At 64.1% G+C, this 27,037-nt stretch overlaps 2 protein-coding genes across 5 annotated transcripts in view; both read right to left on the reverse strand.

The window, feature by feature from the left end:
* Positions 1-9,149, reverse strand: part of MCRS1 (microspherule protein 1) — a 30,109-nt gene extending 20,960 nt beyond the window's left edge. For 2 of the 4 annotated variants that reach the window (XM_033083429.1, XM_033083428.2), the window contains exons 1-5: positions 9,112-9,149; positions 8,565-8,674; positions 5,934-6,099; positions 3,465-3,620; positions 2,308-2,417 (exon numbers count right to left, since the gene is read on the reverse strand). In XM_033083429.1, the coding sequence (XP_032939320.1) occupies positions 2,308-2,417; positions 3,465-3,620; positions 5,934-6,099; positions 8,565-8,665 (533 nt within the window). In that variant the 5' untranslated portion in view covers positions 8,666-8,674; positions 9,112-9,149. Of the gene's footprint in view, positions 1-793; positions 824-1,102; positions 1,137-2,307; positions 2,418-3,464; positions 3,621-5,933; positions 6,100-8,564; positions 8,675-9,111 lie in introns of those variants that run through there. The other 2 variants (XM_033083431.2, XM_033083430.2) reach the window with 2 other exon arrangements.
* Positions 9,150-10,223: 1,074 nt separating this feature from the next.
* Positions 10,224-27,037, reverse strand: part of ITGA7 (integrin subunit alpha 7) — a 37,402-nt gene continuing 20,588 nt past the window's right edge. Inside the window, exons 15-26 of the mRNA XM_033083098.2 lie at positions 25,693-25,805; positions 24,011-24,206; positions 21,888-21,962; positions 21,726-21,805; positions 19,854-19,931; positions 17,785-17,887; positions 16,485-16,652; positions 14,668-14,760; positions 13,389-13,499; positions 13,202-13,300; positions 11,427-11,549; positions 10,224-10,466 (exon numbers count right to left, since the gene is read on the reverse strand). Of these exons, the coding sequence (XP_032938989.1) occupies positions 10,224-10,466; positions 11,427-11,549; positions 13,202-13,300; positions 13,389-13,499; positions 14,668-14,760; positions 16,485-16,652; positions 17,785-17,887; positions 19,854-19,931; positions 21,726-21,805; positions 21,888-21,962; positions 24,011-24,206; positions 25,693-25,805 (1,482 nt within the window). The remainder of the gene's footprint in view (positions 10,467-11,426; positions 11,550-13,201; positions 13,301-13,388; positions 13,500-14,667; positions 14,761-16,484; positions 16,653-17,784; positions 17,888-19,853; positions 19,932-21,725; positions 21,806-21,887; positions 21,963-24,010; positions 24,207-25,692; positions 25,806-27,037) is intronic.

Below are 27,037 nucleotides of genomic sequence, written 5' to 3' on the forward strand. Positions count from 1 at the left end.
CTGGCACGAGAGTCTGGGGACATTGGGGACATTGGGGACACCCCTGTGACATCCCTGTGACACACCTGTGACAGCCCCATGGCCTGGCAGGACAGCCTGGGGACATTGGGGACAGCTGTGACACTGCTGGGACACTGCTGGGATACCCCTGTGACAGCCCTGTGACAGCCCCACGGCCTGGCAGCAGAGTCTGGGGACATTGGGGACATTGGGGACACTGCTGTGACACCCCTGTGACACCCCTGTGACAGCCCCATGGCCTGGCAGGACAGCCTGGGGACACAGGTGACACTTCTGGCATCGTCCCCAAACCCCTGAGACACCCCAGGACACAACCCTGGGACAGCTGGGACTGTCCCCAAATCCTCAGGGACACCTGAGACCCCCTGGGGACACCTGGGACACCCTGGGGACACCTTGGGGACACCTGAGATCCCCTGGGGACACCTGAGACCCCCTGGGGACACCCTGGGGACAAATCTGGGGACACCTGGGACACTCTGGGGACACTCTGGGGACACCTTGGGGACACCCTGGACACCCTCAGGGACATCCTGGAACTCTGGGGACACCTGGGACCACTTGGGGACACCCTGGGGACACCCCAGGGACACTGAGACCCCCCTGGGGTCCTAAAGCAGAAGCTCCCAGCGCTCCTGGGTGTCACACAGGTGTCACACAGGTGTCACAGGGGTGTCACACAAGTGTCACACAAGTGTCACCTGTGTCCCCCCAGTGTCCCCCCAGTGTCACCTGTGTCACCTGGCCCCCCAGAGCCCCCCAAATCTCTCACTTGCAGATGACGGGGTCGTAGAGCAGCGAGTGCCAGCACTGCTGAGTGTCACAGGGGTGTCACACAGGTGTCACACACGTCACACGGGTGTCACCTGTGTCCCACCAGTGTCACCTGTCCCCCCAGGACCCCCCAGAGCCCCCCAGATCTCTCACTTGCAATGACGGGGTCGTAGAGCAGCGAGTGCCAGCGCTGAGTGTCACAGGGATGTCACATGGGTGTCACATGAGTGTCACAGGAATGTCACACCTGTCCCCTCGGTGTCACCTGTCCCCCCTGACCCTGCCAGCCCCCCAAATCCCCCCTCACTTGCAGATGACGGGGTCGTAGAGCAGCGAGTACCAGCGCTGAGTGTCACAGGGGTGTCACAGGGGTGTCACAGGGGTGTCACACACAAGTCACACGGGTGTCACCTGTGTCCCCCCAGTGTCCCCTGACCCTGCCAGCCCCCCAGGACCCCCCAGGACCCCCGGGACCCCCCTCACTTGCAGATGACGGGGTCGTAAAGCAGCGAGTGCCAGCGCTGAGTGTCACAGGGGTGTCACACAGGTGTCACAGGAGTGTCACACCTGTCCCCCCAGTGTCCCCCCAGTGTCACCAGTGTCCCCTGACCCTGTCACACCTCTGGGACCCCCCAAAGCTCCCCAATTTCCCCCTCACTTGCAATGACAGGGTCGTAGAGCAGCGAGTACCAGCACTGAGTGTCACACGGGTGTCACACAGGTGTCACACACATGTCACACGGATGTCACACCTGTCCCCCCAGTGTCACTTGTCCCCCCTGACCCTGCCAGCCCCCCAAAGCCCCCCAGGCCCCCCCTCACTTGCAATGACGGGGTCGTAGAGCAGCGAGTGCCAGCGCTGCTGAGTGTCACACAGGGGTCACAGGGGTGTCACACAGGTGTCACATGGGTGTCACAGGAGTGTCACAGGAATGTCACACCTGTCCCCTCAGTGTCACCTGTCCCCCCTGACCCTGCCAGCCCCCCAGATCTCTCACTTCCAATGACAGGGTCGTAGAGCAGCGAGTACCAGCGCTGCTGAGTGTCACAGGGATGTCACACAGGGGTCACAGGGGTGTCACAGGGGTGTCACAGGGATGTCACACCTGTCCCCTCAGTGTCACCTCTGTCCCCTGACCCTGCCAGCCCCCCAAAGCCCCCCGGGTCCCCCCTCACTTGCAGATGACGGGGTCGTAGAGCAGCGAGTACCAGCACTGCTGAGTGTCACAGGGGTGTCACACTGGTGTCACACACATGTCACACGGGTGTCACAGGGGTGTCACACGGGTGTCACCTGTGTCCCCTCAGTGTCACCTGACCCAGCCAGCCCCCCAAAGCCCCCCAGAGCCCCCCAGATCTCTCACTTGCAGATGACGGGGTCGTAGAGCAGCGAGTACCAGCACTGAGTGCCAGCACTGAGTGTCACAGAGGTGTTACAGCAGTGTCACACACATGTCACATGGGTGTCACCTGTGTCCCCTGACCCCCCAGAGCCCCCCAATCCCCCCTCACTTGCAGATGACGGGGTCGTAGAGCAGCGAGTACCAGCGCTCCTGGATCTCCCGCAGGGTGAAGCGGCAGCTGAACTTCACCCCCAGGTGCACCGAGGTCAGGTCGTTGGTCTGGGGGGGATCCCCAAAATAAATCAGCTCAGGGGTGAAGGGAGGGGTCCTGGGGGGGCTGGGGTCTCCCCTAAACCTCACAGGTGAGGGGGGGGTCCCCAAAATCCCCCCAAAATCCCCCCAGGTGTGCCCTCACCTGCAGCACAAAAATCCAAGTGACCGTTCTGGGGTGATCTCCCCAAAATTCCCCAAAATTCCCTAAATTCCCCAGCTCAGGGGGGGTTTCCCGAATTGAGGGGGGTCTCCACAAATGGGTGGGGGTCTCCAAACCCCTCCAGGTAAGAGGAGATCCCCAAAATCCCCCGCAACCCCCTCACCTGCAGCACAAAAATTCATTGGGTCCCGAGTGACCATTCTGGGGTGAAACCCCAAAATCCCCCCAAATTCCCCAGGTCAGGGGGGTCTCCCCGAATTGAGGGGGGTCTCCATAAATGGGTGGGGGTCTCCAAACCCATTTCAGGTGAGAGGGGGTCCCCAAAACTCCCCAAACCCCCCAGGTGTGCCCTCATTGATGAATCCCCACCCGCCCAGGTCCTTCCATGGGGTTCCCCCCAAAATCTCCCCCAAATTCCCCAGCCCAGGGGGGTCTCCCTGAATTGAGGGGGGTCTCCCCGAATTGAGAGGGGTCTCCCCAAATTGAGGGGGGTCCCCAAACCCCTCCAGGTGAGAGGGGATCCCCCAAACCCCCCAGGTGTGCCCTCACCTGCAGCACAAAAATCCAAGTGACCATTCTGGGGTGAACCCCCAAAATCCCCCCAAATTCCCCAGGTCAGGGGGGTCTCCTCGAATTGAGGGGGGTCCCCAGTTTGAGGGGGGTCTCCACAAATGGGTGAGGGTCTCCCAAACCCCTTCAGAAGAGAGAGGATCCCCAAACCCCCCCAAACCCCCCAGGTGTGCCCTCACTGATGAATCCCCACCTGCCCAGGTCCTTCCATGGGGTTCCCCCCAAACTCTCCCCAAATTCCCCAGCCCAGGGGGGTCTCCCCGAATTGGGGAGGGTCTCCCCAGGTGAGGAGGGGTCTCCCCAGCCCCCCCAGCCCCCCTGACCTGCAGCACAGCGTTGATGAGCAGCAGATCATCGGCGGGTTTCCACCTGCCCAGGTCGCGGGGGGCGGGGCTGGGTTTGCTCTTCTTGAGCCTCTTGGGCAGCGCCGGGGGGGGGCCGGGCCCGGGGGGGGCCGGGGGGGGCACGGCCCGGGACACCTGGGGGGACACGGGGGGGGTGGCACCTGGGGACACCTCAGGGACACCTGGGGGGGGTGCCAGGTAACAGCTGAGGGGCACCTGAGTGACCCCAGGATGTCCCTGACTGATGGGGGGACATGGCCTGGAACACCTTGGGGGGCACAAGGTGGGGGGTGGCAGCTGGGGGACACCTGGGGGACACCTGGGGGACACCTGAGAGGTCCCAGGTAACACCTGAGGGACACCTGGGGGTCCTGGGGGACACCTGAGTGACCCCAGGATGTCCCTGACTGATGGGGGACACAGCCCAGGACACCTGGGGGACACCTGAGATGTCCTGGGTGGCACCTGGGGGGTCCTAGGGTGCATGTGGGGGGTCCTGGGGGACACCTGTGGGTCCCAGGTAACACCTGAGGGGCACCTGAGGGTGCTGAGGGGCACCTGAGATGTCCTGGGTGGCACCTAGGGGGTCCTGGGGGGCACCTGAGTGACCCCAGGATGTCCCTGACTGATGGGGGGACATGGCCTGGAACACCTGGGGAGGCACAGGGGGGGTGGGTGGCACCTGAGGGACACCTGGGGAACACCTGGGGGGTCCTGGGGGGCACCTGAGGGACACCTGGGGGGTCATGGGGGACACCTAAGGGACACCTGGGGGGTCCCAGATAAACCTGAGGTGTCCTGGGGGACACTTGGGGGGGTCCTGGGGGGCACCTGAGAGGTCCTGGGGGGCTCCCAGGTAACACCTGGGGGGTCCTGGGGGGTCTCAGGTAACACCTGAGGGATCCTGGGGGACACCTGAGTGGCACCTGAGTGACCCCAGGATGTCCCTGACTGATGGGGGGGCACGGCCCAGGACACCTGGGGGGGCACAAGGCAGGGGGTGGCACCTGAGGGACACCTGAGGGGTCCCAGGTAACACCTGAGGGACACCTGAGAGATTCTGGGGGGCACCTGAGGGTCCTGGGGGACACCTGAGGGGTCCCAGATAAACCTGAGGTGTCCTGGGGGACACTTGGGGGGGTCCAGGGGCACCTGGGGGGTCCCAGGTGGCACCTGAGAGGCCCTGGGAGGTCCCAGGTAACACCTGGGGGACACCTGAGATGTCCTGGGGGGCACCTGAGAGGTCCTGGGGGGCACCTGAGTGACCCCAGGATGTCCCTGACTGATGGGGGGACATGGCCTGGAACACCTGGGGAGGCACAGGGGGGTGGGTGCCACCTGGGGGACACCTGAGGGGGTCCTGGGGGGCACCTGGGGGGGCCTGGGTGGCACCTGAGTGACCCCAGGATGTCCCTGACTGATGGGGGGGCACAATCTGGAGGGGCACAAGGCGGGGGGTGGCACCTGAGGGACACCTGGGTGGCACCTGGGGGGTGTCAGGTAACACCTGGGGGACACCTGAGATGTCCTGGGAGGTACCTGAGGGGTCCTTGGGGACACCTGGGGGTCCCAGGTAACACCTGAGATGTCCTGGGTGGCACCTGGGGGATCCTGGGGGGCACCTGAGTGACACCTGGGGGGTCCTGGGTGGCACCTGAGTGACCCCAGGATGTCCCTGACTGATGAGGGAACATGTCTGGAACACCTGGGGGTCCCAGGTAACACCTGGGGGGTCCTGGGGGGTCTCAGGTAACACCTGAGGGGCACCTGGGGGATCCTGGGGGACACCTGAGTGGCACCTGAGTGACCCCAGGATGTCCCTGACTGATGGGGGACACAGCCCAGGACACCTGGGGGGTCCCAGGTAACACCTGGGGGTCACCTGAGAGGACCTGGGGGTCCCAGGTAACACCTGAGGGGTCCCCAACACCCCTGGGATGTCCCCAAGAGCCCCAAAATCCCTCCCCCAAATCCCCCCTTTACCCCAAACCCCCAAATTTCCCGATTTTTTTCCAAAACCCCATTTCCCCCATTTTTTCCCAATCTCATTTCCCCCCATTTCTCCCCATTTTTCCCATTTTTCCCCCCAAATTCCCCCATTTCCCCCCCACTTTCCCCCAATTTTCCCCTCATTTTTCCTCATTTCACCCCATTTTTCCCCCATTTTTCCCCATTTCCCCCCATTTTTTCCCCAAATCCCTTCCTTTCCCCCCATTTTTCCCCATTTTCCCCAATTTCCCCCCACTTTCCCCCCACTTTTCCCCTTTTCCCCCCCATTTTTCCCCAAATTTCTCCCTTTTCCTCCCCATTTTTCCCCAATTTCTCCCCATTTTTCCCCATCTCCTCCCCATTTTCCCCTCATTTTTCCTCATTTCCCCCATTTTTTGCCATTTTCCCCCAATTTCCCCCCATTTCCCTCCATTTTCCCCCCCTTTTCCCCCTGCTGACCTTTTTCCTCTCCCCAGGGGAGGGGTCTCCGGCCGCCCCTCCCCCTCCCGCGGTCCCCGCGGTGCCCCCGGGCCTGGGGGGGGGCTCGGGGCCGCCCTTGGCCCGGGAGGACTTGGCCAGGCTGCTCTCCACCAGTTCATCATCGAACTTCCTCCTCTTGATGAACCTGGAACAGACTGGGAGGCACTGGGAGGAACTGGGAACAAACTGGGAGGGACTGGGAGGGACTGGGAGAGCGGCACGGGGCACTGGGAGGGACTGGGAACAAACTGGGAGGGACTGGGAACAAACTGGGAGGGACTGGGAGGCACTGGGAACAAACTGGGAGGGACTGGGAACAAACTGGGAGGGACTGGGAACAAACTGGGAGGGACTGGGAACAAACTGGGAGGGACTGGGAGGGACTGGGAACACACTGGGAGGGACTGGGAGGCACTGGGAACACACTGGGAGAGCAGCACGGGGCACTGGGAGGGACTGGGAACAAACTGGGAGGGACTGGGAGGCACTGGGGGACTTGGCCAGGCTGCTCTCGACCAGCTCATCGTCGAACTTCCGACGTTTGATGAACCTGGAACAGACTGGGAGGCACTGGGAGGAACTGGGAACAAACTGGGAGGCACTGGGAGGCACTGGGAACAAACTGGGAGGGACTGGGAGAGCAGCACGGGGCACTGGGAGGGACTGGGAACAAACTGGAAGGTCACTGGGAGGTCACTGGGAGGGACTGGGAGACTTGGCCAGGCTGCTCTCGACCAGTTCATCGTCAAACTTCCTCCTCTTGATGAACCTGGAACAGACTGGGAGGCACTGGGAGGGACTGGGAACAAACTGGGAGGCACTGGGAGGGACTGGGAACAAACTGGGAGGGACTGGGAGGGACTGGGAGGGACTGGGAGGGACTGGGGGACTTGGCCAGGCTGCTCTCGACCAGCTCATCATCGAACTTCCGACGTTTGATGAACCTGGAACAAACTGGGAGGCACTGGGGGAAACTGGGAACAAACTGGGAGGGACTGGGAGGGACTGGGAGAGCAGCACGGGGCACTGGGAGGGACTGGGAACAAACTGGGAGGGACTGGGAACAAACTGGGAGGGACTGGGAGGGACTGGGAGGGACTGGGAGAGCAGCACGGGGCACTGGGAGGCACTGGGAGGCACTGGGAACAAACTGGGAGGGACTGGGAACAAACTGGGAGGGACTGGGAGGTCACTGGGAGGGACTGGGAGGCACTGGGGGACTTGGCCAGGCTGCTCTCCACCAGCTCATCGTCGAACTTCTGATGTTTGATGAACCTGGAACAGACTGGGAGGGACTGGGGGAAACTGGGAACAAACTGGGAGGGACTGGGAGGAACTGGGAGAGACTGGGAGAGCAGCACAGGGCACTGGGAGGGACTGGGAACAAACTGGGAGGGACCACAGGGTCCCCCTCAAGTGTCCCCGAGTGTCCCCAAGTGTCCCCATCGCCATCCTGGGCTGGGCTCAGCCTCAAACCCCCCAACCCCCCTCAAGTGTCCCCTCTTGTGTCCCCTCCTGTCCCTCACCATCACTGTGTCCCCTCCTGGTGTCCCCTCCCCTGTCCTGGTGTCCCCTGTGTCCCCTCTTGTGTCCCCTCCTTGTATCCCCTCCCCTGTCCTTGTGTCCCCTGTGTCCCTTCCCTGTGTCCCCTCCTGGTGTCCCCTCCCCTGTCCTGCTGTCCCCTGTGTCCGCTCTTGTGTCCCCTCCTTGTATCCCCTCCCCTGTCTCTCCTCTGTCCCTTCCCTGTGTCCCCTCCTGTCCCTGTGTCACCGTACCTGGAGGAGCTGCGCCGTTTGGGGACAGTCCCTGCCCTGTCCCCTCCCTGTGTCCCCTGTCCCTGTGTCCCCTCTCTGTCCCTGTGTCCCCTGTCCCTGTCCCTGTGTCCCTGCCCTGTCCCCTCCCTGTCCCTGTGTCCCCTCCTTGTGTCCCCTCTCTGTCCCTGTGTCCCCTCCTGTCCCTCACCATCACTGTGTGCCCTCCTGGGGTCCCTTCCCCTGTCCATATGTCCCCTGTGTCCCCTCTTGTGTCCCCTCCCTGTCCCTGTGTTCCCTGTGCCCCCTGTCCGTACCTGGACGAGCTGCGCCGTTTGGGGACAGTCCCTGTCCTGTCCCCTGTCGCTGTGTCTCCTGTCCCTGTGTCCCCTCCCTGTCCCTGTGTCCCCTTCTGTCCTTTCCTGTCCCCCACCATCACTGTGTGCCCTCCTGGTGTCCCCTCCCCTGTCCTGGTGTCCTCTCTCCTGTCCCTCCTGTCCCTCCACTGTCCCTTCTCTGTGTCCCCTGTGTCCCCTGTCCGTACCTGGATGAGCTGCGCCGTTTGGGGACAGTCCCTGCCCTGTCCCCTGTGTCCCCTGTGTGTCCCCTCCTTGTCCCCTGTGTCCCCTGTCTCTGTGTCCCTGTCCCTGTGTCTCCTGTCCCTGTGTCCCCTGTGTCCCCTCCCTGTCCCCTGTCCGTACCTGGATGAGCTGTGCCATTTGGGGACAATCCCTGTGTCCCCTCCCTGTCCCTGTGTCCCCTCCCTGTCCCCTGTGTCCCCTCCCTGTCCCCTGTGTCCCCTCCCTGTCCCTGTGTCCCCTCCCTGTCCCTGTGTCCCCTCCCTGTCCCCTGTCCGTACCTGGACGAGCTGCGCCGTTTGGGGACAGTCCCCGCGGGGGTGGCCGGGCCCCTCTTGGGCCCCGCCAGCGACTCCTCGTCCTCGGAGCGGCTCGTGGCCATCGCGGCAACCTGGGGACACCTCACTGTCACCTCGGTGTCACCTCGGGGTCACCCCAGGGGTCACAGCACAGCCGGGGGGGTTGGGGACACGGGGCAGGGGGACAGGGAGGGGACAAAGCACCCCCAGTGCCACCTCCCCCGGTGCCACCACACCCTGGGGACAGCCGGGGCGGGGTGGGGACACTGAGGGGACACTGAGAGTGACAGAAGGGGTCTGGGGACACTGAGGGGACACGAGAGGGCCCAAAGAGCCCGCGGGGCCCTCAGGGCGCCCCCAGCCCCAAACCCCGGCCTGGCGCGGCCACGATCGCGGGCCCCCCGCCCCGACCGCCGCCACCGGTGTCCCCAAGGTCCCCTCGGTGTCCCCAAATCCCTCCCGGTGTCCCCAAATCCCCCCCGGTGTCCCCAAATCCCCCCCGGTGTCCCCAAGGCCGCCCCGGCCTCACCAGCCCCGGCAGCTCCGGGCCGCCACGGCCGCGCCACTTCCGGCACGCACCGGAAGGAGAATGACGTCACTGATGCCGTCGCAGGATGCAGTAGGAGTCGCCATATTGGAGGTCCCGGTGAGGCCTCAGAGTGCGGCGCCATCTTGAGTGTGGGCAGGGCCGCGCTCGTGGCGCTTCAGGCGCCGTTACCGGGGTTGTGGCGGGTCCGGAACGGCCGTACGGGCCCGCGTGGCGCGGATGTGTCCCGTTAGTCCGGGAGACACGGCCTGGCCTGACGGAGAACAGGCCATTTTCGTGTGGAGGCTGACACACCCATCATGGCGGCTGTCACACCCATCATGGCAACCACCACTCTCATCATGGCGGCTGTCACACCCATCATGGCGGCCATCCCGGGACACTGAAGGAGCACTCGGGGTCTGTGTGGGGTCAACGCTTTTTATTGGGGACAAAAAGTGACCCCTGGGGACAAAAAGTGACCCCTGGGGACAAAGTGACCCTTGGGGCGATAGCTCTGTCTGACCACTGCCCGTCCTGGTTGCTCCAGGACATGGTGGGGCCTCCATGGGGCCTTCGCAGGGCACAGCCGGTGACCGTCCTGTGTCCCTGTCTCGTGCTGTGTCCTTGTCCTGTGTCCGTGCCCCCATCCCCTGTCCATGTCCTGTGTCCCTTATCCCATGTCCTGAGTCCATCCTGTGTCCACCCCGCACATGTCCCTCAGGTGGATCTGAGTGTCCGTGGTCTGTCCCTGTTCCCATCCCTACCGTGTCCATATTGAGTCCATCCCCATGTCCGTTTGTCCATACTGTGTCCATTTGTCCATCCCCGTGTCCATGTTCTGTGTCTATTTGTCTATCCCATGTCCTTCCCATGTCCCTTGTGTGTCCTTCCTCTATCTGTTGGTCTATCCCGTGTCCATTTGTCCATCCCTGTGTCCATCCCATGTCTATCTGTCCATCCCGCATCCATCCTGTGTCCGTTTGTCCATCCCTGTGTCCATCCCTGTGTCCATGTGTCCATCCCTGTGTCCATCCCTGTGTCCATCCCCTGTCCATGTGTCCATCCCCTGTCCATGTGTCCCTCCCGTGTCCGTGTGTCCACGCCAGGGTCCCTCAGGCGCTGCCCGGTCCGCGGGGCCCGTCGGCGTCGCCGTCGCGGTGCCCGTGTCCGGTTGCGGTTCCGGTTGCGGTTCCGGTTCCGGTGGCGGTTCCGGGGCTGGCCGCCCACTCGCGCCGCTGGATGGTGCCGGTGCGGCCCTCGCGCGCCTGCGGCCGCTGCTCCCGCGGGATCCGCACGGCCCGGAACCGCGGCACGGCCGGAGGCGGCGGCGCCCGCGCCCGCCTGAAGAACCCCAGCTGCGGAGAGAGGGCATGAGGTATCGCGATATGGTGTGAGATATCGCGATACAGCATGGGATATCACGATAAGGCACAATATATTGCTATATGGCACGAGATATAGCTATATGTCACGAGATATCGCGATATAGTGTGAGATATTGTGATACAGCATGAGATATCGCGATACGGCACACGATATTGCTATATGGCACGAGATATCGTGATATGGCACGAGATATCGTGATATGGTACAAGATATCGCAATATGGCATGAGATATCACAGTATGGCACGAGATATTGCGATATGGCACAAGATACCACGACACAGCACGAGCTATCGCGATATGGCACAAGATGCTGCGATATGGCACAAGATGCTGCAATACAGCACAAGATATCATGATACGATATATCATGATATGGCACCAGATACTGCACTGTAGCACAAGATATCGTGATATGGCATGAGATATCGCAATATGGCACGAGAGATGATGATGTGGCACAAGATATCACGATATGAATGAGATATTGCGATATGACACAACATAGCGTGATATGGCACAAGATACCGTGATACGACACGAGATACCATTGTATGTCGCAATGTATCATGACATGGCATGAGCTATCATGATATGGCATGAGATATCACAATATGCCACGAGATACCGTTATCTGTCACGATATATCACAATATGCCATGAGATATCGTGATAGGTCATGACACAGCACCATATATCGCGATATAACATGATATGACACAGGACACGGTTGGGGTGGCACGACACGATGGGGTATGTCATGATATGTTGCGATATGTCACGATATGACAACCGGGGCAGCACAGCGTGACATGACACGGCGTGGCACAGCACGACACACACGATGTGGCAGGGCATGTCGCGATATGCCACAACATGACATGGTGATATATCGCGATATATCACAGCCCTGTCGCGATAGCCGCTCACCTTCCAGAGCGCCAGCACGAGCAGCGCCAGCAGCAGCAGCCCCAGGAGCGCGGCCAGGGCCAGAACCCACCAGGGGACAGCGGTGACGGCCACACCCGGGTCCAGGTGCAGGGACAGCGACATCTGGGGACAGCGACAGGGTCAGGGGTCACTGGGGTCAGGGGTCAGTGGGGTCAGTGTGACATCCACCAGGGGACAGGGACAGGGGTCAGTGATGGGGTCAGGGGGACAGTGATGGGGACAAGGACAGGGGGACAGGGACACCAGGACACGACCAGGGGACAGCGGTGATGGCCACGCCCGGGTCCAGGTGCAGGGACAGCGACATCTGGGGACAGTGACAGGGGTCAGGGGTCAGGGGGACAGGGGGATGGGGACAGGGACACCAGGACACCACCAGGGGACAGCGGTGACAGCCATGCCCGGGTCCAGGTGCAGGGACAGCGACATCTGGGGACAGGGACGGGGTCAGGGGTCAGTGTGACAGGGGTCAGGGGGACAGGGACACCAGGACACCACCAGGGGACAGCGGTGACGGCCACGCCCGGGTCCAGGTGCAGGGACAGCGACATCTGGGGACAGCGACAGGGACAGGGGTCACTGGGGTCAGGGGACAGTGATGGGGACAGGGACAGGGGGACAGGGACACCAGGACACCACCAGGGGGCAGCGGTGACAGCCACGCCCGGGTCCAGGTGCAGGGACAGCGACATCTGGGGACAGGGACAGGGACAGGGTCAGGGGTCAGGGACACCAGAGGTCAGTGTGACATCCACCAGGGGACAGGGTCAGGGGTCAGTGATGGGGTCAGGGGACAGTGATGGGGCCAGGGGGACAGGGGACAGGGACACCACCAAGGGACAGCGGTGACGGCCACGCCCGGGTCCAGGTGCAGGGACAGTGACATCTGGGGACAGGGGACAGGGATCAGGGGTCAGTGTGACCATCCACCAGGGGGACAGCGGTGACAGCCACACCCGGGTTCAGGTGCAGGGACAGCGACATCTGGGGACAGCGACAGGACAGGGGTCACTGGGGTCAGGGGGACAGGGGGATGGGGACAGGGGTCAGTGTGACATCCTCCAGGGGACAGCGGTGACGGCCACGCCCGGGTCCAGGTGCAGGGACAGTGACATCTGGGGACAGGGGGTCACAGAGGGGTCACAGAGGGGTCACAGAGGGGTCACAGAGGGGTCACAGGGGTCATGGGGACACCAGGAGGGATCAGAAGGAACTGGAGGGTTTGGGGGGGATCTGGGGCCATTTTGGGGACATCCAGGGACATCAAGGGACATCAGGGAAGGCTGAAGGTGTCCAGAGGGGTCAGGGGTCATCAGGTGGGGTCAGGGAGGTCAAGGGGGCCTGGAGGGCTTGGGGACATCAGGGGGACATCGAGGGGGGGTCTCTGGGGGGATCCTGGGGAGGTTATGAGGGGTCTGGGGGTGTCCAGGGGTGTCTGGGGATGTCCGGGCTGTCCCCCCGGGGGTCTCGGGGCTGTCCCCGGGCTGTCCCCGGGGTGTCCGGGTGTCCCCCGGGGGTCTCGGGGCTGTCCCCAGGCTGTCCCCGGGGGCCTTGGGGCTGTCCAGGGGTGTCCGGGCCTGTCCGGAGATGTCCGGGATGTCCCCAGGGGTCTCGGGGCTGTCCCCGGGCTGTCCCCCCGGGTGTCCGAGCTGTCCCCGGGGGTCTCGGGGCTGTCCCCGGGGTGTCCGGACTGTCCCCCCGGGGTGTCCGGGCTGTCCCCGGGGGTCTCGGGGCTGTCCCCGGGCTGTCCCCACCTGCGCCACCGCGTCCTTGATGACGACGTTGCCGCGGGGGGACGCGACCGAGACCTCGGCGCGCACGATCAGCTCCAGGTTCTGCACGTCCAGGAACTCCTGCGAATTCGGGGAGGGGTCCAGGCCGGGCTGAGCCCCCTCCCCACCCCCGGGACCCCCCCCCCGGTTCCCCCCGGGGGTCTCTCACCTCCAGGAAGGTCCCGTTCCAGAGGCGGCCCCGCGCCCGCAGCTCCGAGCGCTCCAGGGACGGCAGCGGGCACCGGAACGGGACACAGCGAGCGGTGCCGCGGGCACAGTCCTGGGGTGGGGACACAGAGTGGGGTGACAGGGGGGGGACACCCCGGGAATGGGGGACACCCAGGGAATGGGGGGGACACCTCGGGATGGGGACGGGACACCCCGGGAATGAGGGGACACCCAGGGAATGGGGGGACATTGGAACGGGCACCGGAACGGGACACAGCGAGCGGTGCCGCGGGCACAGTCCTGGGACGGGGACACGGCGGGGGGTGACAGCGGGGGGACAGCCAGGGATGGGATGGGGACACCCCGGGAATGAGGGGACATTGGAACGGGCACCGGAACGGGACACAGCGAGCGGTGCCGCGGGCACAGTCCTGGGGTGGGGACACGGCGGGGGGTGACAGCGTGGGGACAGCCAGGGATTGAGGGGACACCCAGAGATGGAGGGGACACCCAGGGAATGAGGGGACACCGGAACGGGACACAGCGAGCGGTGCCGCGGGCACAGTCCTGGGGTGGGGACACAGGAGGGGGTGACAGCGGGGGGACACCCCGGGGTTTGGGGGACACCCCGGGATGGGGAGGGGACACCCAGGGAATGGGGGGACACCGGAACGGGACACAGCGAGCGGTGCCGCGGGCACAGTCCTGGGGTGGGGACACAGCGTGGGGTGACAGCGTGGGGACAGCCAGGGATTGAGGGGACATCCAGGGATGGGGGACACCCCCAGGGAATGAGGGGACATTGGAACGGGCACCGGAACGGGACACAGCGAGCGGTGCCCCGAGAACAGTCCTGGGGTGGGGACACGGCGGGGGGTGACAGCGAGGGGACACCCAGGGAATGGGGGGTGACACCTCGGGGATGGAGGGGACACCCAAGGTATGTGGTGACATCCTTGGAATGGAGTAGGGACACCCCGGGAATGGCGAAATCCCAAAACGGGGCAGTGACAAAGTGGGGACACCGCAAAATGGGGATACCCCAAAATGGGGCAGTGCCAGAACGGGGACACCCCAGGCTTGGGGACACCCCAGGCTTGGGGACACCCCGGGCTTGGGGACACCCCAGGAACGGGGACACCCCAGGCTTTGGGACACCCCAGGGACGGGGACACCCCAGGGACGGGGACACCCCAGGGACGGGGACACCCCACGAGCAGGAGGAGGTCACCCCAGCCCTGGGGACACCCCCGGGTCCCCCCCGGCCGCCCCCTCCTCACCAGGGTCACGTTCCTCCTCCTCCTCCCCGCCGCGGGCACCCACCACGAGCGGCCCGGGGGCTCCTGGGGGGGGTCCCCCCGCTCCGGCGGCTCCTGGGGGGGAGGGTGGGCGTGGGGAGGGGGACAGGGACCCCCGGGAACCCCGGGGAACGACCGGGAACACCGGGAACAACCGGGAACCCCCGGACACCCCTGGGAACCCCTGGACACCACCCCAAGCATGCCTGGGCACCCCCTGGACACCCCTGAACCCCTCTGGCCACCCCTGGACACCCCCTGGCCACCTTTGGTCACCCCTGAGCACCTCTGGTCACCCCTGGACACTCCTGAAGCCCTTTGGACACCCCTAGGACACCCCCTGGACACCACCCCAAGCACCCCTGGACACTTTTGGGTACCCTTGAACCCCTCTGGACATCTTTGGACACCTCTGGACACCCCTGAACCCCTCTGGTCACCCCTGGTCACCCCTAGACACCCTCTGGACACCCCTTGAACCCCTCCGGGCAACCCCTGGACACCTTTGGCCACCTCTGGACACCTTTGGACACCCCCAGGACCCCTTTGGCCACCTCTGGATACCTCTGAACCCCTCTGGTCACCCCTAGACACCCTCTGGACACCCTCTGGACACCCCTGGACAACTCTGGTCACCCCTGGCCACCCTTGAACCCCTCTGGTCACCCCTGAACCCCTCTGGACACCTTTGGACACCCCCTGGACAACACTCCAAGGACTCCTGGCCACCCCCAGAACCCCTTTGGCCACCCCTGGACACCCCTGGACGCCTCTGGTCACCCCTGAACCCCTCCGAGTACCCCCTGGACACCTCTGGACACCTTTGGCCACCTCCGGACACCCCCAGGACCGTTTTGGCCCCCCCTGGGCACTCCCAGGACCTCTTTGGACACCTCTGGACACCCCCTGGACACCTCTGGTCACCCCTGGACACCCCCCCGGCCACCCCTGGGCACCTCTGGACACCTCTGGCCACCCCCAGAACCCCCTTTGGCCACCCGTGGACACCCCTGAACCCCTCTGGTCACTCCTGGGCACCCTCTGGTTACCCCTGGACACCTTTGGACCCCCCCCAGGACCCCTTTGGCCACCTCTGGGCACCCCTGGACACTCCCTGGACACCTCTGGACACCTCTGGCCACCTCTGGTCACCTCTGGACACCTCTGGTCACCCCCAGGACCCCTTTGGCCACCCCTGGGCACCCCCTGGACACCCCTGAACCCCTCTGGTCACCCCTGGCCACCCTTGAGCCCCTCCGGGCACCCCCTGGACACCTCTGGACACCTCTGGTCACTCCCAGGACCCTTTTGGCCACCTCTGGACACCCCCTGGACACCCCTGGACACCCCGGGACACCTTTGGCCACCTCTGGCCACCCCCAGGACCCCTTTGGCCACCCCTGGGCACCCCCTGGACACCCCTGAACCCCTCTGGTCACCCCTGGACACCTCTGGACACCTCTGGACACTTCTGGACACCCCTGGCCACCCTTGAACTCCTCTGGGCACCCCCTGGACACCTCTGACCACCTTTGGACAACCCCTGGACACCTCTGGACCCCTTTGGCCACCTCTGGCCACCCCCAGGACCCCTTTGGCCACCTCTGGTCACCCCTGAACACCCCCCTGACCACCCCCTGGACACCTCTGGTTACCCCTGGACACCCCTGAACCCCTCTGGTCACCCCTGGACGCCTCTGGCCACCCCCAGGACCCTTTTGCCCACCCCTGGCCACCCCAGGACCCCCTTTGACCACCCCAGGACCCCCCAGGACCCCCCGGTCCCCCCCAGTTCTGACCAGGGCGAGGCGCAGGGGGTTGGCCGGGGGGCTGCAGGGCAGGGGGGGGGTCCCCAGCTCCAGGCTCAGGGGGTACAGGAGCCACTTCCCGTTGGGCAGCTCCAGCGGCCACTGCAGGGTCAGCGCGGCCGAGCCGGGGGTCCTGAGCACCGGACCCCGCTGTGACACCTGGGGGGGGACAGAGAGGGGACCCCCCGATGGTCAGGGACGGCCGAGGGGAGGCCCCGACCCCAAAATTACAGCCCTGGCCTCAAAATTATAACCCTGACCCTAAAATTATAGCCCTGACCCCAAAAAGAGTCCCTGTATGGAACCCCGACCCCGAAATTACAGCTCTGTCCCTAAAAATTACAGTCCTGACCCCAAAATTACAGCCCCGACCCCAAAAACAGCCCCTGCCCCGAAATTACAGCTCTGTCCCTAAAATTACAGCCCTGACCCCAAAAACAGTCCCTGTATGGAGCCCCCACCCCAAAACCAGCCCCCCCTCATTTTCTCCCCACCCCAAATCCCCCCACGAACCCCAAAGCGCTCGGGGCTCAGCCAGACCGAACCCCCGGGGGTCCCGCACCCCCTCCCCGTTTTGGGGTCCCTGTTTGGGGTCCGTGTTTGGGGTCCCTATTTGTGGTCTCTATTTTGAGGTCCCTGTTTGGGGTCCTGTTTTGGGGTCCTGGTCCCGGGGGTCTCAGTTTTGAGGTCCCTGTTTGGGGTCCCGATTTCGGAGGGTCTCTGTTTGGGGTCTCTGTTTGGGGTCTCTATTTTGGAGTCGCTGTTTTGGGGTCTCTGATTGGGGTGTCTGTTTGGAGTCCCTGTTTTGGGGTCTCTGTTTGGGGTATTTATTTTGGAGTCCCTGTTTGGGGTCCCGGTTTCGGGGGGGTCTCTGTTTGGGGTCTCTGTTTTCGGGTCTCTATTTTGGTGTCCGTATTTTGGGGTCCCTATTTTGGGGTCTCTGTTTGGAGTCCCTGTTTTAGGGTTCCGGTCCCGGGGGTCCCTGTTTTGGGTCCCTGATTTGGGGTTCCTGTTTTGGTATCCCGATTCCTGGGTTCTCTATTTTGGGGTCCCTATTTTGGGGTCTCTATTGGGTGTCTCAGTTTTGGGGTCCCTGTTTTGGAGTCTTTATTTTGGGGTCCCGATTTCGGGGGTCTCAGTTTTGGTGTCCCTATTTGGTGTCCCTGTTTTGGGGTCCCTGTTTGGGGTCCCTATTTGGGGTCCCTGTTTTGGGGTCCCGGTCCCGGGGGTCTCTATTTTGGTGTCCCTGTTTGGGGTCCCTATTTGGGGTCCGGTCCCGGGGGTCTCTCACCGTGACCTCGAAGCGGACGGCGCTGCCCACCTGGCTCTCCCTCCTCATGGCGCTCTCCCCCCGCACCTGCCCCCCAAAAAACAGCCGGGGGGGCACGGCCAGGCTGCGGGGACAGCGCTGCTGTCAGGGGGATCCCCGGCCCCAAAAGCGCCCCCCAAAACCCCAAAATTCCGTCCCCACTCACCCCAAAACCCCAAAACCCCAAAACCCCGTCCCCAAAACCCCAAAACCTCAAAGCCCGTCCTCAAAATCCCAAACCCCGTCCCCAAAACCCCAAAACCCCAAACCCCGTCCCCACTCACCCCAAAGCCCCAAAGTCCGTCCTCAAAACCCCAAAGCCCGTCCCCATTCACCCCAAAACCCCAAAGCCCGTCCCCACTCACCCCAAAACCCCAAAATCCCGTTCCCCAAAACCCCAAAGCCCCGTCCCCACTCATCCCAAAGCCCCAAAACCCCAAACCCCGTCCCCAGAACCCCAAAACCCCAAAACCCGTCCCCACTCACCCCAAAACCCCAAAGCCCGTCCCCACTCACCCCAAAACCCCAAAGCCCCGTCCCCACTCATTCCAAAGCCCCAAAACCCCAAACCCCGTCCCCAAAACCCCAAAACCCCAAGCCCCCGTCCCCAGTCAACCTAAGCCCCTTCCCCACTCACCCCAAAACCCCAAACCCCGTCCCCAAAACGCCAAAGCGCCGTCCCCAAAACCCCAAAACTCCAAAACCCCGTCTCCACTCACCCCAAACCCCAAAACCCCAAATCCCGTCCCCAAAACCCCCAAACCCCGTCCCCGCTCACCCCAAAACCCCAAAGTCCCGTCCTCACTTACGCCAAAACCCCAAAACCCCAAGACCCCAAACCCCAAAACCCCAAACCCCAAAGCCCGTCCCCACTCATCCCAAAGCCCCAAAACCCCTTCCCCAAAACCCCAAACCCCGTCCCCGCTCACCCCAAAAGCGTCCCCCACTCACCCCAAAACCCCAAAGTCCGTCCCCAAAACCCCAAAGCCCCGTCCTCACTCACCCCAAAATCCCAAAACCCCAAAGCCCCAAACCCCGGCCCCACTCATCCCAACACCCAAAACCCCGTCCCCAAAACCCCAAAACCCCAAAGCCCCGTCCTCACTCACCCCAAAGCCCCGTCCCCAAAACCCTAAAACCCTAAAACCCCGAGCCCTGTCCCCACTCAACTCAAAACCCCAAAGCCCCAAACCCCGTCCCCAAAACCCCAAACCCCAAAGCCCGTCCCCACTCATCCCAAAGCCCCAAAACCCCTTCCCCAAAACCCCAAACCCCGTCCCCGCTCACCCCAAAAGCGTCCCCCACTCACCCCAAAACCCCAAAGTCCGTCCCCAAAAGCCCAAAGCCCCGTCCCCACTCACCCCAAAACGCCAAAACCCCAAGCCTCGGCCCCGCTCACCCCAAACCCCAAAAACCCGTCCCCAAAACCCCAAAGCCCGTCCCCACTCACCCCAAAACCCCAAAATCCCAAAACCCCAAAGCCCCAAACCCCGGCCCCACTCATCCCAACACCCCAAACCCCGTCCCCAAAACCCCAAAGCCCCGTCCTCACTCACCCCAAAGCCCCGTCCCCAAAACCCTAAAACCCTAAAACCCCGAGCCCTGTCCCCACTCAACTCAAAACCCCAAAGCCCCAAACCCCGTCCCCAAAACCCCAAACCCCAAAGCCCGTCCCCAAAACCCCAAAACCCCAAAACCCCGTCCCCCAAAACCCCAAACCCCAAAGCCCGTCCCCAAAACCCCAAAACCCCAAAGCCCGTCCCCATTCACCCAAAGACCAGTCTCCAAAACCCCAAAAGAGCCCCCCACTCACCCCAAAACCCCAAAATCCCGTCCCCACTCATCCCAAAGCCCCAAAACCCCAAACCCCGTTGCCACTCACCCCAAAGCCCCAAAACCCGTCCCCAAGACCCCAAAACCCTAAAACCCGTCCCCACTCATCCCAAAGCCTCAAAACCCCAAAGCCCCGTCCCCAAAGCCCCAAAACCCCAAACCCCGTCCCTAAAACCCCAAACCCCAAACCCCGTCCCCAAAACTCCGTCCCCGCTGACCCCGTCACGGCCAGGGGCAGCTCGATGACCACTCGCGCTCGGACCACCACGGGCTCCAGCCCCGGCTGCTCGCTGGTTCTGGGGGGGAATTTTTGGGGTCGGGGGTGAAATCTCCCCCCAAAAAAAACCCCAAGGACACGTGTGTGGGGTTGGATCCCCAAATTGCAGCCCCCGGTCCTAAATTTTGGGGGCCGGACTCTAAAACTACCCGGGTTTGGCCCCCAAATCCTGCAGGGCTCTGGTTCCCAAAATCTGGGGGGTCTGACCCCAAAATTCCCCTGGGATTCCAAACCCCAAATCCTGGGGGTTCCAAACCCCAAATCCTGGGGGCTCCAAACCCCAAATCCCCTGGGATTCCAAACCCCAAATCCTGGGGGTTCCAAACCCCAAATCCTGGGGGCTCCAAACCCCAAATCCCCTGGGATTCCAAACCCCAAATCCTGGGGGCTCCAAACCCCAAATCCTGGGGGCTCCAAACCCCAAATCCTGGGGGCTCCAAACCCCAAATCCCCTGAGATTCCAAACCCCAAATCCTGGGGTCTCCAAACCCCAAATCCTGGGAGCTCCAAACCCCAAATCCTGGGGGCTCCAAACCCCAAATCCCCTGGGATTCCAAACCCCAAATCCAGGGGTCTCCAAACCCCAAATCCTGGGGGTTCCAAACCCCAAATCCTGGGAGCTCCAAACCCCAAATCCCCCGGGGTTCTGACCCCAAATCCTGGGGGCTCCAAACCCCAAATCCAGGGGGCTCCAAACCCCAAATCCTGGGGGCTCCAAACCCCAAATCCTGGGGGTTCCAAACCCCAAATCCCCTGGGATTCCAAACCCCAAATCCCCCGGGGCTCTCACCCTCAGCATCCCCGGGTTTTGGCCCCCAAATCCTGGGGGTCTCATCCCCAATCCCGGTCCCATCCTCAATTCCGGGGGTCCCATCCCCACCCCGGGGGTCCCATCCCCAATTCCGGGGGTCCCATCCCCAATTCCAGGGGTCTCCATCCCCATTCCTGGTCCCATCCCCACCCTGGGGATCCCATCCCCACCCCGGGGGTCCCATCCCCAATTCCGGGGGTCCCATCCCCATTCCCGGGGGTCCCATCCCCACCCCGGGGGTCCCATCCTCAATTCCGGGGGTCCCATCCCCAATTCCAGGGGTCTCCATCCCCATTCCCGGGGGTCTCAACCCCAATTCCGGGGGTCCCATCCCCATTCCTGGTCCCATCCCCATCCCGGGGGTCCCATCCCCAATCCCGGGGGTCTCCATCCCCAATTGCAGTCCCATCCCCACCCCCGGGGGTCTCCATCCCCACCCCGGGGGTCCCATCCCCAATCCCGGGGGTCTCCATTCCCACTCCCGGGGGTCTCCATCCCCAATTCTGAGGGTCTCCATCCCCATTCCCGGGGGTCTCCATCCCCAATCCCGGGGGTGTCCATCCCCAATCCTGGTCCCACCCTCACCTCGGGGGTCCCATCCCCAATTCCGGGGGTCTCCATCCCCACCCCAGGGGTCTCCATCCCCATTCCCGGGGGTTCCATCCCCAATTCCGGGGGTCCCATCCCCAATCCCGGTCCCATCCCCAATCCCGGGGGTCTCATCCCCAATCCCGGGGGTCCCATCCCCAATCCCGGGGGTCCCACCCCCACCTCGGGGGTCCCATCCCCAACCCCGGGGGTCTCCATCCCCAATTCTGAGGGTCTCCATCCTCCATCCCGGGGTTCCCATCCCCAATTCCGGGGGTCCCATCCCCATTCCCGGGGGTCCCCATCCCCAATTCAAGTCCCATCCCCAATCCCGGGGGTCCCATCCCCACTCCGGGGGTCCCCATCCCATCCCGAGGGTCCCATCCCGGGGGTCGCAGCCCCCCGCCCGCTCACGTGGACAGCTCCAGCCGCACCGCCAGCTCCGTGGTGTGGATTGAGACCCCCGAGGTGCTGAGGATGAGGAAGAAGCGAACCTGGGGGGGCGCGGGTGAGCGCTGGGGGGGGCTGGGGGCCGGGGGAGGGGTCGGGGGGGGTTGGGGAGGGGGCTGCGCCCACCTGGGCCCCGCGTTTGAGGGGGTTCCCCAGCTCGCACTCCACCCGGGAGCCGTTCTGGTTGGCCAAGCACAGAACCTGGAAATGGGGGGGGGGACAGGGCTGAGCCCCCCTGCGGGCACCGGAGTGACCCCCGAGACCCCAGAGACCCCGGAGTGACCCCGGAGTGACCCCAGAACCCCAGAGTGACCCCAGAGACCCCAAAATCCCGGAGTGACCCCCGGAGTGACCCCAGAGACCCCGGGGTGACCCCCGGAGTGACCCCAGAGTGACCCCCGGAGTGACCCCCGAGACCCCAAAATCCCGGGGTGACCCCCGGAGTGACCCCCGAGACCCCAAAATCCCAGAGTGACCCCCGGAGTGACCCCAGAGACCCCGGGGTGACCCCCGGAGTGACCCCCCGAGACCCCAAAATCCCGGGGTGACCCCCGGGGTGACCCCAGAGACCCCAGAAGCCACAGAATGACCCCCGGAGTGACCCCAGAGTCCCCAGAACCTCGGGGTGACCCCCAGGACTGACCCCACCCTCCAATTCCATCTTCCCCGTCCCCACTGTCCCCGAGCCCCGAGCCCCCCTGTCCCCCCTGTCCCTTTGTCCCCCTGTCCCCTATGTCCTCTCCCGTCCCCTCTGTCCCCCCTGTCCCCCGCCCCCTGTCCCCTGTCCCCGCACCCCGAGCTCCCCTGTTCCCCCCGTCCCCCCTGTCCCCGCTGTCCCCTCTGTCCCCTTCCGTCCCCCCGTCCCCCTTGTCCCCCTGTCCCCGCGTTCCCCTTGTCCCCTCTGTCCTCGCACCCCTGTTCCCCCTGTCCCCTCTGTCCCCTGTCCCCTCACTCCGCATCCCGAGCTCCCCTGTCCCTTGTCCCCGCACTCCTGTCCCCTCTGTCCCCTCCCGTCCCCACCCTATCCCCTGTCCCCCTGTCCCGTGTCCCCTGTCCCTCACCCCGATCCCCCCGCTGTCCCCCTCCTGTCCCCACCCTCTGTCCCCTGTCCCTGCACCCCGAGTCCCGCTGTCCCCCTGTCCCCCCTGTCCCCCCTGTGTCCCCTGTCCAGTGTCCCTGTCCCCGAACCCCGATCCCCCCTGTCCCCTGTCCCCTGTCCCTGTCCCCTGTCCCCTGTGTCCCCTGTCCCTGACCCCTGTCCCTTGTCCCCTGTCCCCTGTCCCTGACCCCTGTCCCGTGTTCCCTGTCCCTGTCCCCTGTCCCCTGTCCCTGTCCCGTGTCCCCTGTCCCTGTCCCTGTCCCTGTCCCGTGTCCCTGACCCCTGTCCCCGCTGTCCCCTGTGTCCCCTGTCCCCCCTGACCCCTGTCCCTGTCCCCTGTCCCTGTCCCCCCTGTCCCCTGTCCCTGTCCCCCCTGTCCCCTGTCCCTGTCCCCTGTCCCCGCTGTCCCCTGTCCCTGTCCCGTGTCCCTGTCCCTGTCCCTGACCCCTGTCCCCCCTGTCCCCTGTCCCTGTCCCCCCTGTCCCCTGTCCCTGTCCCCTGTCCCCGCTGTCCCCTGTCCCTGTCCCGTGTCCCTGTCCCTGTCCCTGACCCCTGTCCCCGCTGTCCCCTGTCCCCTGTCCCTCACCCCTGTCCCCCCTGTGTCCCCTGTCCCGTGTCCCCTGTCCCCGAACCCCGATCCCCCCTGTCCCCTGTCCCTGTCCCCTGTCCCCTGTCCCTGTCCCTGTCCCGTGTCCCCTGTCCCCTGTCCCCTGTCCCATGTCCCCTGTCCCTGACCCCTGTCCCCTGTGTCCCCTGTCCCCTGTCCCCTGTCCCCTGTCCCCTGTCCCCTGTCCCGTGTCCCCTGTCCCTGTCCCCTGTCCCCTGTCCCCTGTCCCCTGTCCCTGACCCCTGTCCCCTGTGTCCCCTGTCCCCTGACCCCTGTCCCCTGTCCCTGTCCCCTGTGTCCCCTGTCCCTGACCCCTGTCCCTGTCCCCTGTCCCTGTCCCCTGTCCCTGTCCCCCCTGTCCCCTGTCCCTGTCCCGTGTCCCGTGTTCCCTGTCCCTGTCGCTGACCCCTGTCCCGTGTCCCTGTCCCCTGTCCCGTGTCCCTGTCCCTGTCCCTGTCCCCTGTCCCGTGTCCCTGTCTCTGTCCCTGACCCCTGTCCCCTGTCCCCTGTCCCCCCCGATCCCCCATGTCCCCTGTCGCTGACCCCTGTCCCCGCCGTGTCCTCCCTCAGGGCAGCGTAGGGCAGCTCGGGTGGCAGCGCGGCCACCAGCAGGGCCTGGTGCGCATCGTCCCCGTCCCGCAGCGGCTGCGCGGGGTCCGAGGGCTCGTTGGTCACCGCCACCTCCAGGGCCACGTCCTTCTGCTCGCTCATGGCGAAGATGGCGGTGCCATCCTCGTCCCTGCGGGCAGTGCCACCGTGAGAGCCTTGGGGACATCCCGGGGCACTCACAGAGAGGGGACAGTGCCACCGTGAGAGCCTTGGGGACATCCCGGGGCACTCACAGAGAGGGGACAGTGCCACCGTGAGAGCCTCGGGGACATCCCGGGGCACTCACAGAGAGGGGACAGTGCCACTGTGACAACCCTGGGGACATCCCGGGGCACTCACAGAGAGGTGGCAGTGCCACCGTGAGAGCCGGGTCACTCACAGAGAGGGGACAGTGCCATCCTCGTCCCTGTGACTCCCCTGGGGACATCCCGGGTCACTCACAGAGTGCTGGCAGTGCCACCGTGAGAGCCGGGTCACCCACAGAGAGGGGACAGTGCCACCGTGAGAGCCTTGGGGACATCCCGGGGCACTCACAGAGAGGGGACAGTGCCACCGTGAGAGCCTTGGGGACATCCCGGGTCACTCACAGAGAGGGGACAGTGTCACCGTGAGAGCCGGGGCACTCACAGAGAGGTGGCAGTGCCACCGTGAGAGCCTTGGGGACATCCCGGGGCACTCACAGAGAGGGGACAGTGCCACCGTGAGAGCCGGGTCACCCACAGAGAGGGGACAGTGCCACCGTGAGACCCTTAGGGACATCCTGGGTCACTCACAGAGTGGTGGCAGTGCCATCCTCGTCACTGTGACTCCCTTGGGGACATCTCCGGTCACTCACAGAGAGGTGGCAGTGCCACTGTGACAACCCTGGGGACATCCCCAGTCACTCACAGAGAGGTGGCACTGCCACCGTGAGAGCCTTGGGGACATCCCGGGGCACTCACAGAGAGGGGACAGTGCCACCGTGAGACTCTTGGGGACATCCCGGGGCACTCACAGAGAGGGGACAGTGTCACCGTGAGAGCCGGGTCACCCACAGAGAGGGGACAGTGCCACCGTGAGAGCCTTGGGGACATCCCGGGTCACTCACAGAGAGGTGGCAGTGCCATCCTCGTCACTGTGACTCCCTTGGGGACATCTCCGGTCACTCACAGAGAGGGGACAGTGCCACCGTGAGACCCTTAGGGACATCCTGGGTCACTCACAGAGAGGTGGCAGTGCCATCCTCGTCCCTGTGACTCCCTTGGGTACATCCCCGGTCCCTCACAGAGAGCTGGCAGTGCCACCATGACAACCCTGGGGACATCCCGGGGCACTCACAGAGAGGTGGCAGTGCCATCCTCGTCACTGTGACTCCCTTGGGGACATCCCCGGTCCCTCAGTGACAGTGCCACCCTCGCCCCTGTGCCCTGGGGACATCCCCGGTCTGACTCAGGGTGAGGTGGCAGTGCCACCCTCGCTCCTGTCACTGCCCTGGGGACATCCCCGGTCCCTCAGTGCCAGCCCAGCCCCCCGGGGTGCTGGGGACAGCCCCGGTGACCTCTGGGGACAGCCCCGGTGACCGCTGGGGACATCCCCGGTGACCTCAGGGGACAGCCCGGTGGCCGCTGTCCCCTCACCTGGGCAGGGGCACGAAGTCGCTGTCGCCCAGGCGGGCGCAGAAGCGCGGCCGCAGCTCCAGGTGGCTCTGGCAGATTTTGTCATCGCCGCAGCCCTGGCGCAGGAAATGCACCTGGGGGGACACGGGGACAGTGCGGGGACAGTGCGGGGACACCCCGGGAATGGCAGGGGGACACTGCAGGTGTCCCCAGAGGGGAAGGGAGGGACACGGGGGGGACACGAGAGACACGAGGGACACGAGGGACACTCCAGGTGGCCCAAACTGGGACGGGAGGGACAGTGAGGGGACACGGGGGGGGACACAGGTGACACTCCCGGTGTCCCAAACTGGGATGGGGACACAGAGACAGACAGGAGGACACGGGGGGGACACAGGTGACACTCTCGGTGTCCCAAACTGGGATGGGAGGGACACTGGGTGACACGGGGGGACACAGAGGTGACACAGAGGTGACACACAGGTGACACACAGGTGACACAGGTGACACACAGGTGACACACAGATGACACACAGGTGACACACAGGTGACACAGAGGTCACACAGGTGACACACAGGTGACACACAGGTGACACAGAGGTCACACAGGTGACACAGAGATGACACAGGTGACACAGATAACACGGAGGTGACACAGGTGACACACAGGTGACACACAGGTGACACGGGTGACACACAGGTCACACACAGGTGACACACAAGTGACACACAGGTGACACAGAGGTCACACAGGTGACACAGGTGACACAGGTGACACACAGGTGACACACAGGTGACACGGGTGACACAGGTGACACACAGGACACACACAGGTCACACACAGGTGACACACAGGTGACACAGGTGACACAGGTGACACACAGGACACACAGGTGACACACAGGTGACACAGAGGTGACACACAGGTGACACAGAGGTGACACACAGGTGACACAGAGGTGACACGGAGGTGACACAGGGGTGACACAGGTGACACAGGGGACACGGGGGTGACACAGAGGTGACACGGAGGTGACACAGGTGACACACAGGTGACATTAATGACACACAGGGGGACACGGAGGTGACACAGGTGACACACAGGTGACACACAGGTGACACACAGATGACACAGGTGACACACAGGTGACACAGGTGACACAGGTGACACACAGGTGACACAGGTGACACACAGGTGACACGGAGGTGACACAGGTGACAGGGAGGTGACACACAGATGACACGGGTGACACACAGGTGACACAGGTGACACAGAGATGACACAGGTGGCACAGATAACACGGAGGTGACACAGGTGACACACAGGTGACACACAGGTGACACACAGGTGACACACCGGTCCCCA

The sequence above is a fragment of the Catharus ustulatus genome, chromosome 31, assembly GCF_009819885.2.
Source record: "Catharus ustulatus isolate bCatUst1 chromosome 31, bCatUst1.pri.v2, whole genome shotgun sequence".
Taxonomy (NCBI): domain Eukaryota; kingdom Metazoa; phylum Chordata; class Aves; order Passeriformes; family Turdidae; genus Catharus; species Catharus ustulatus.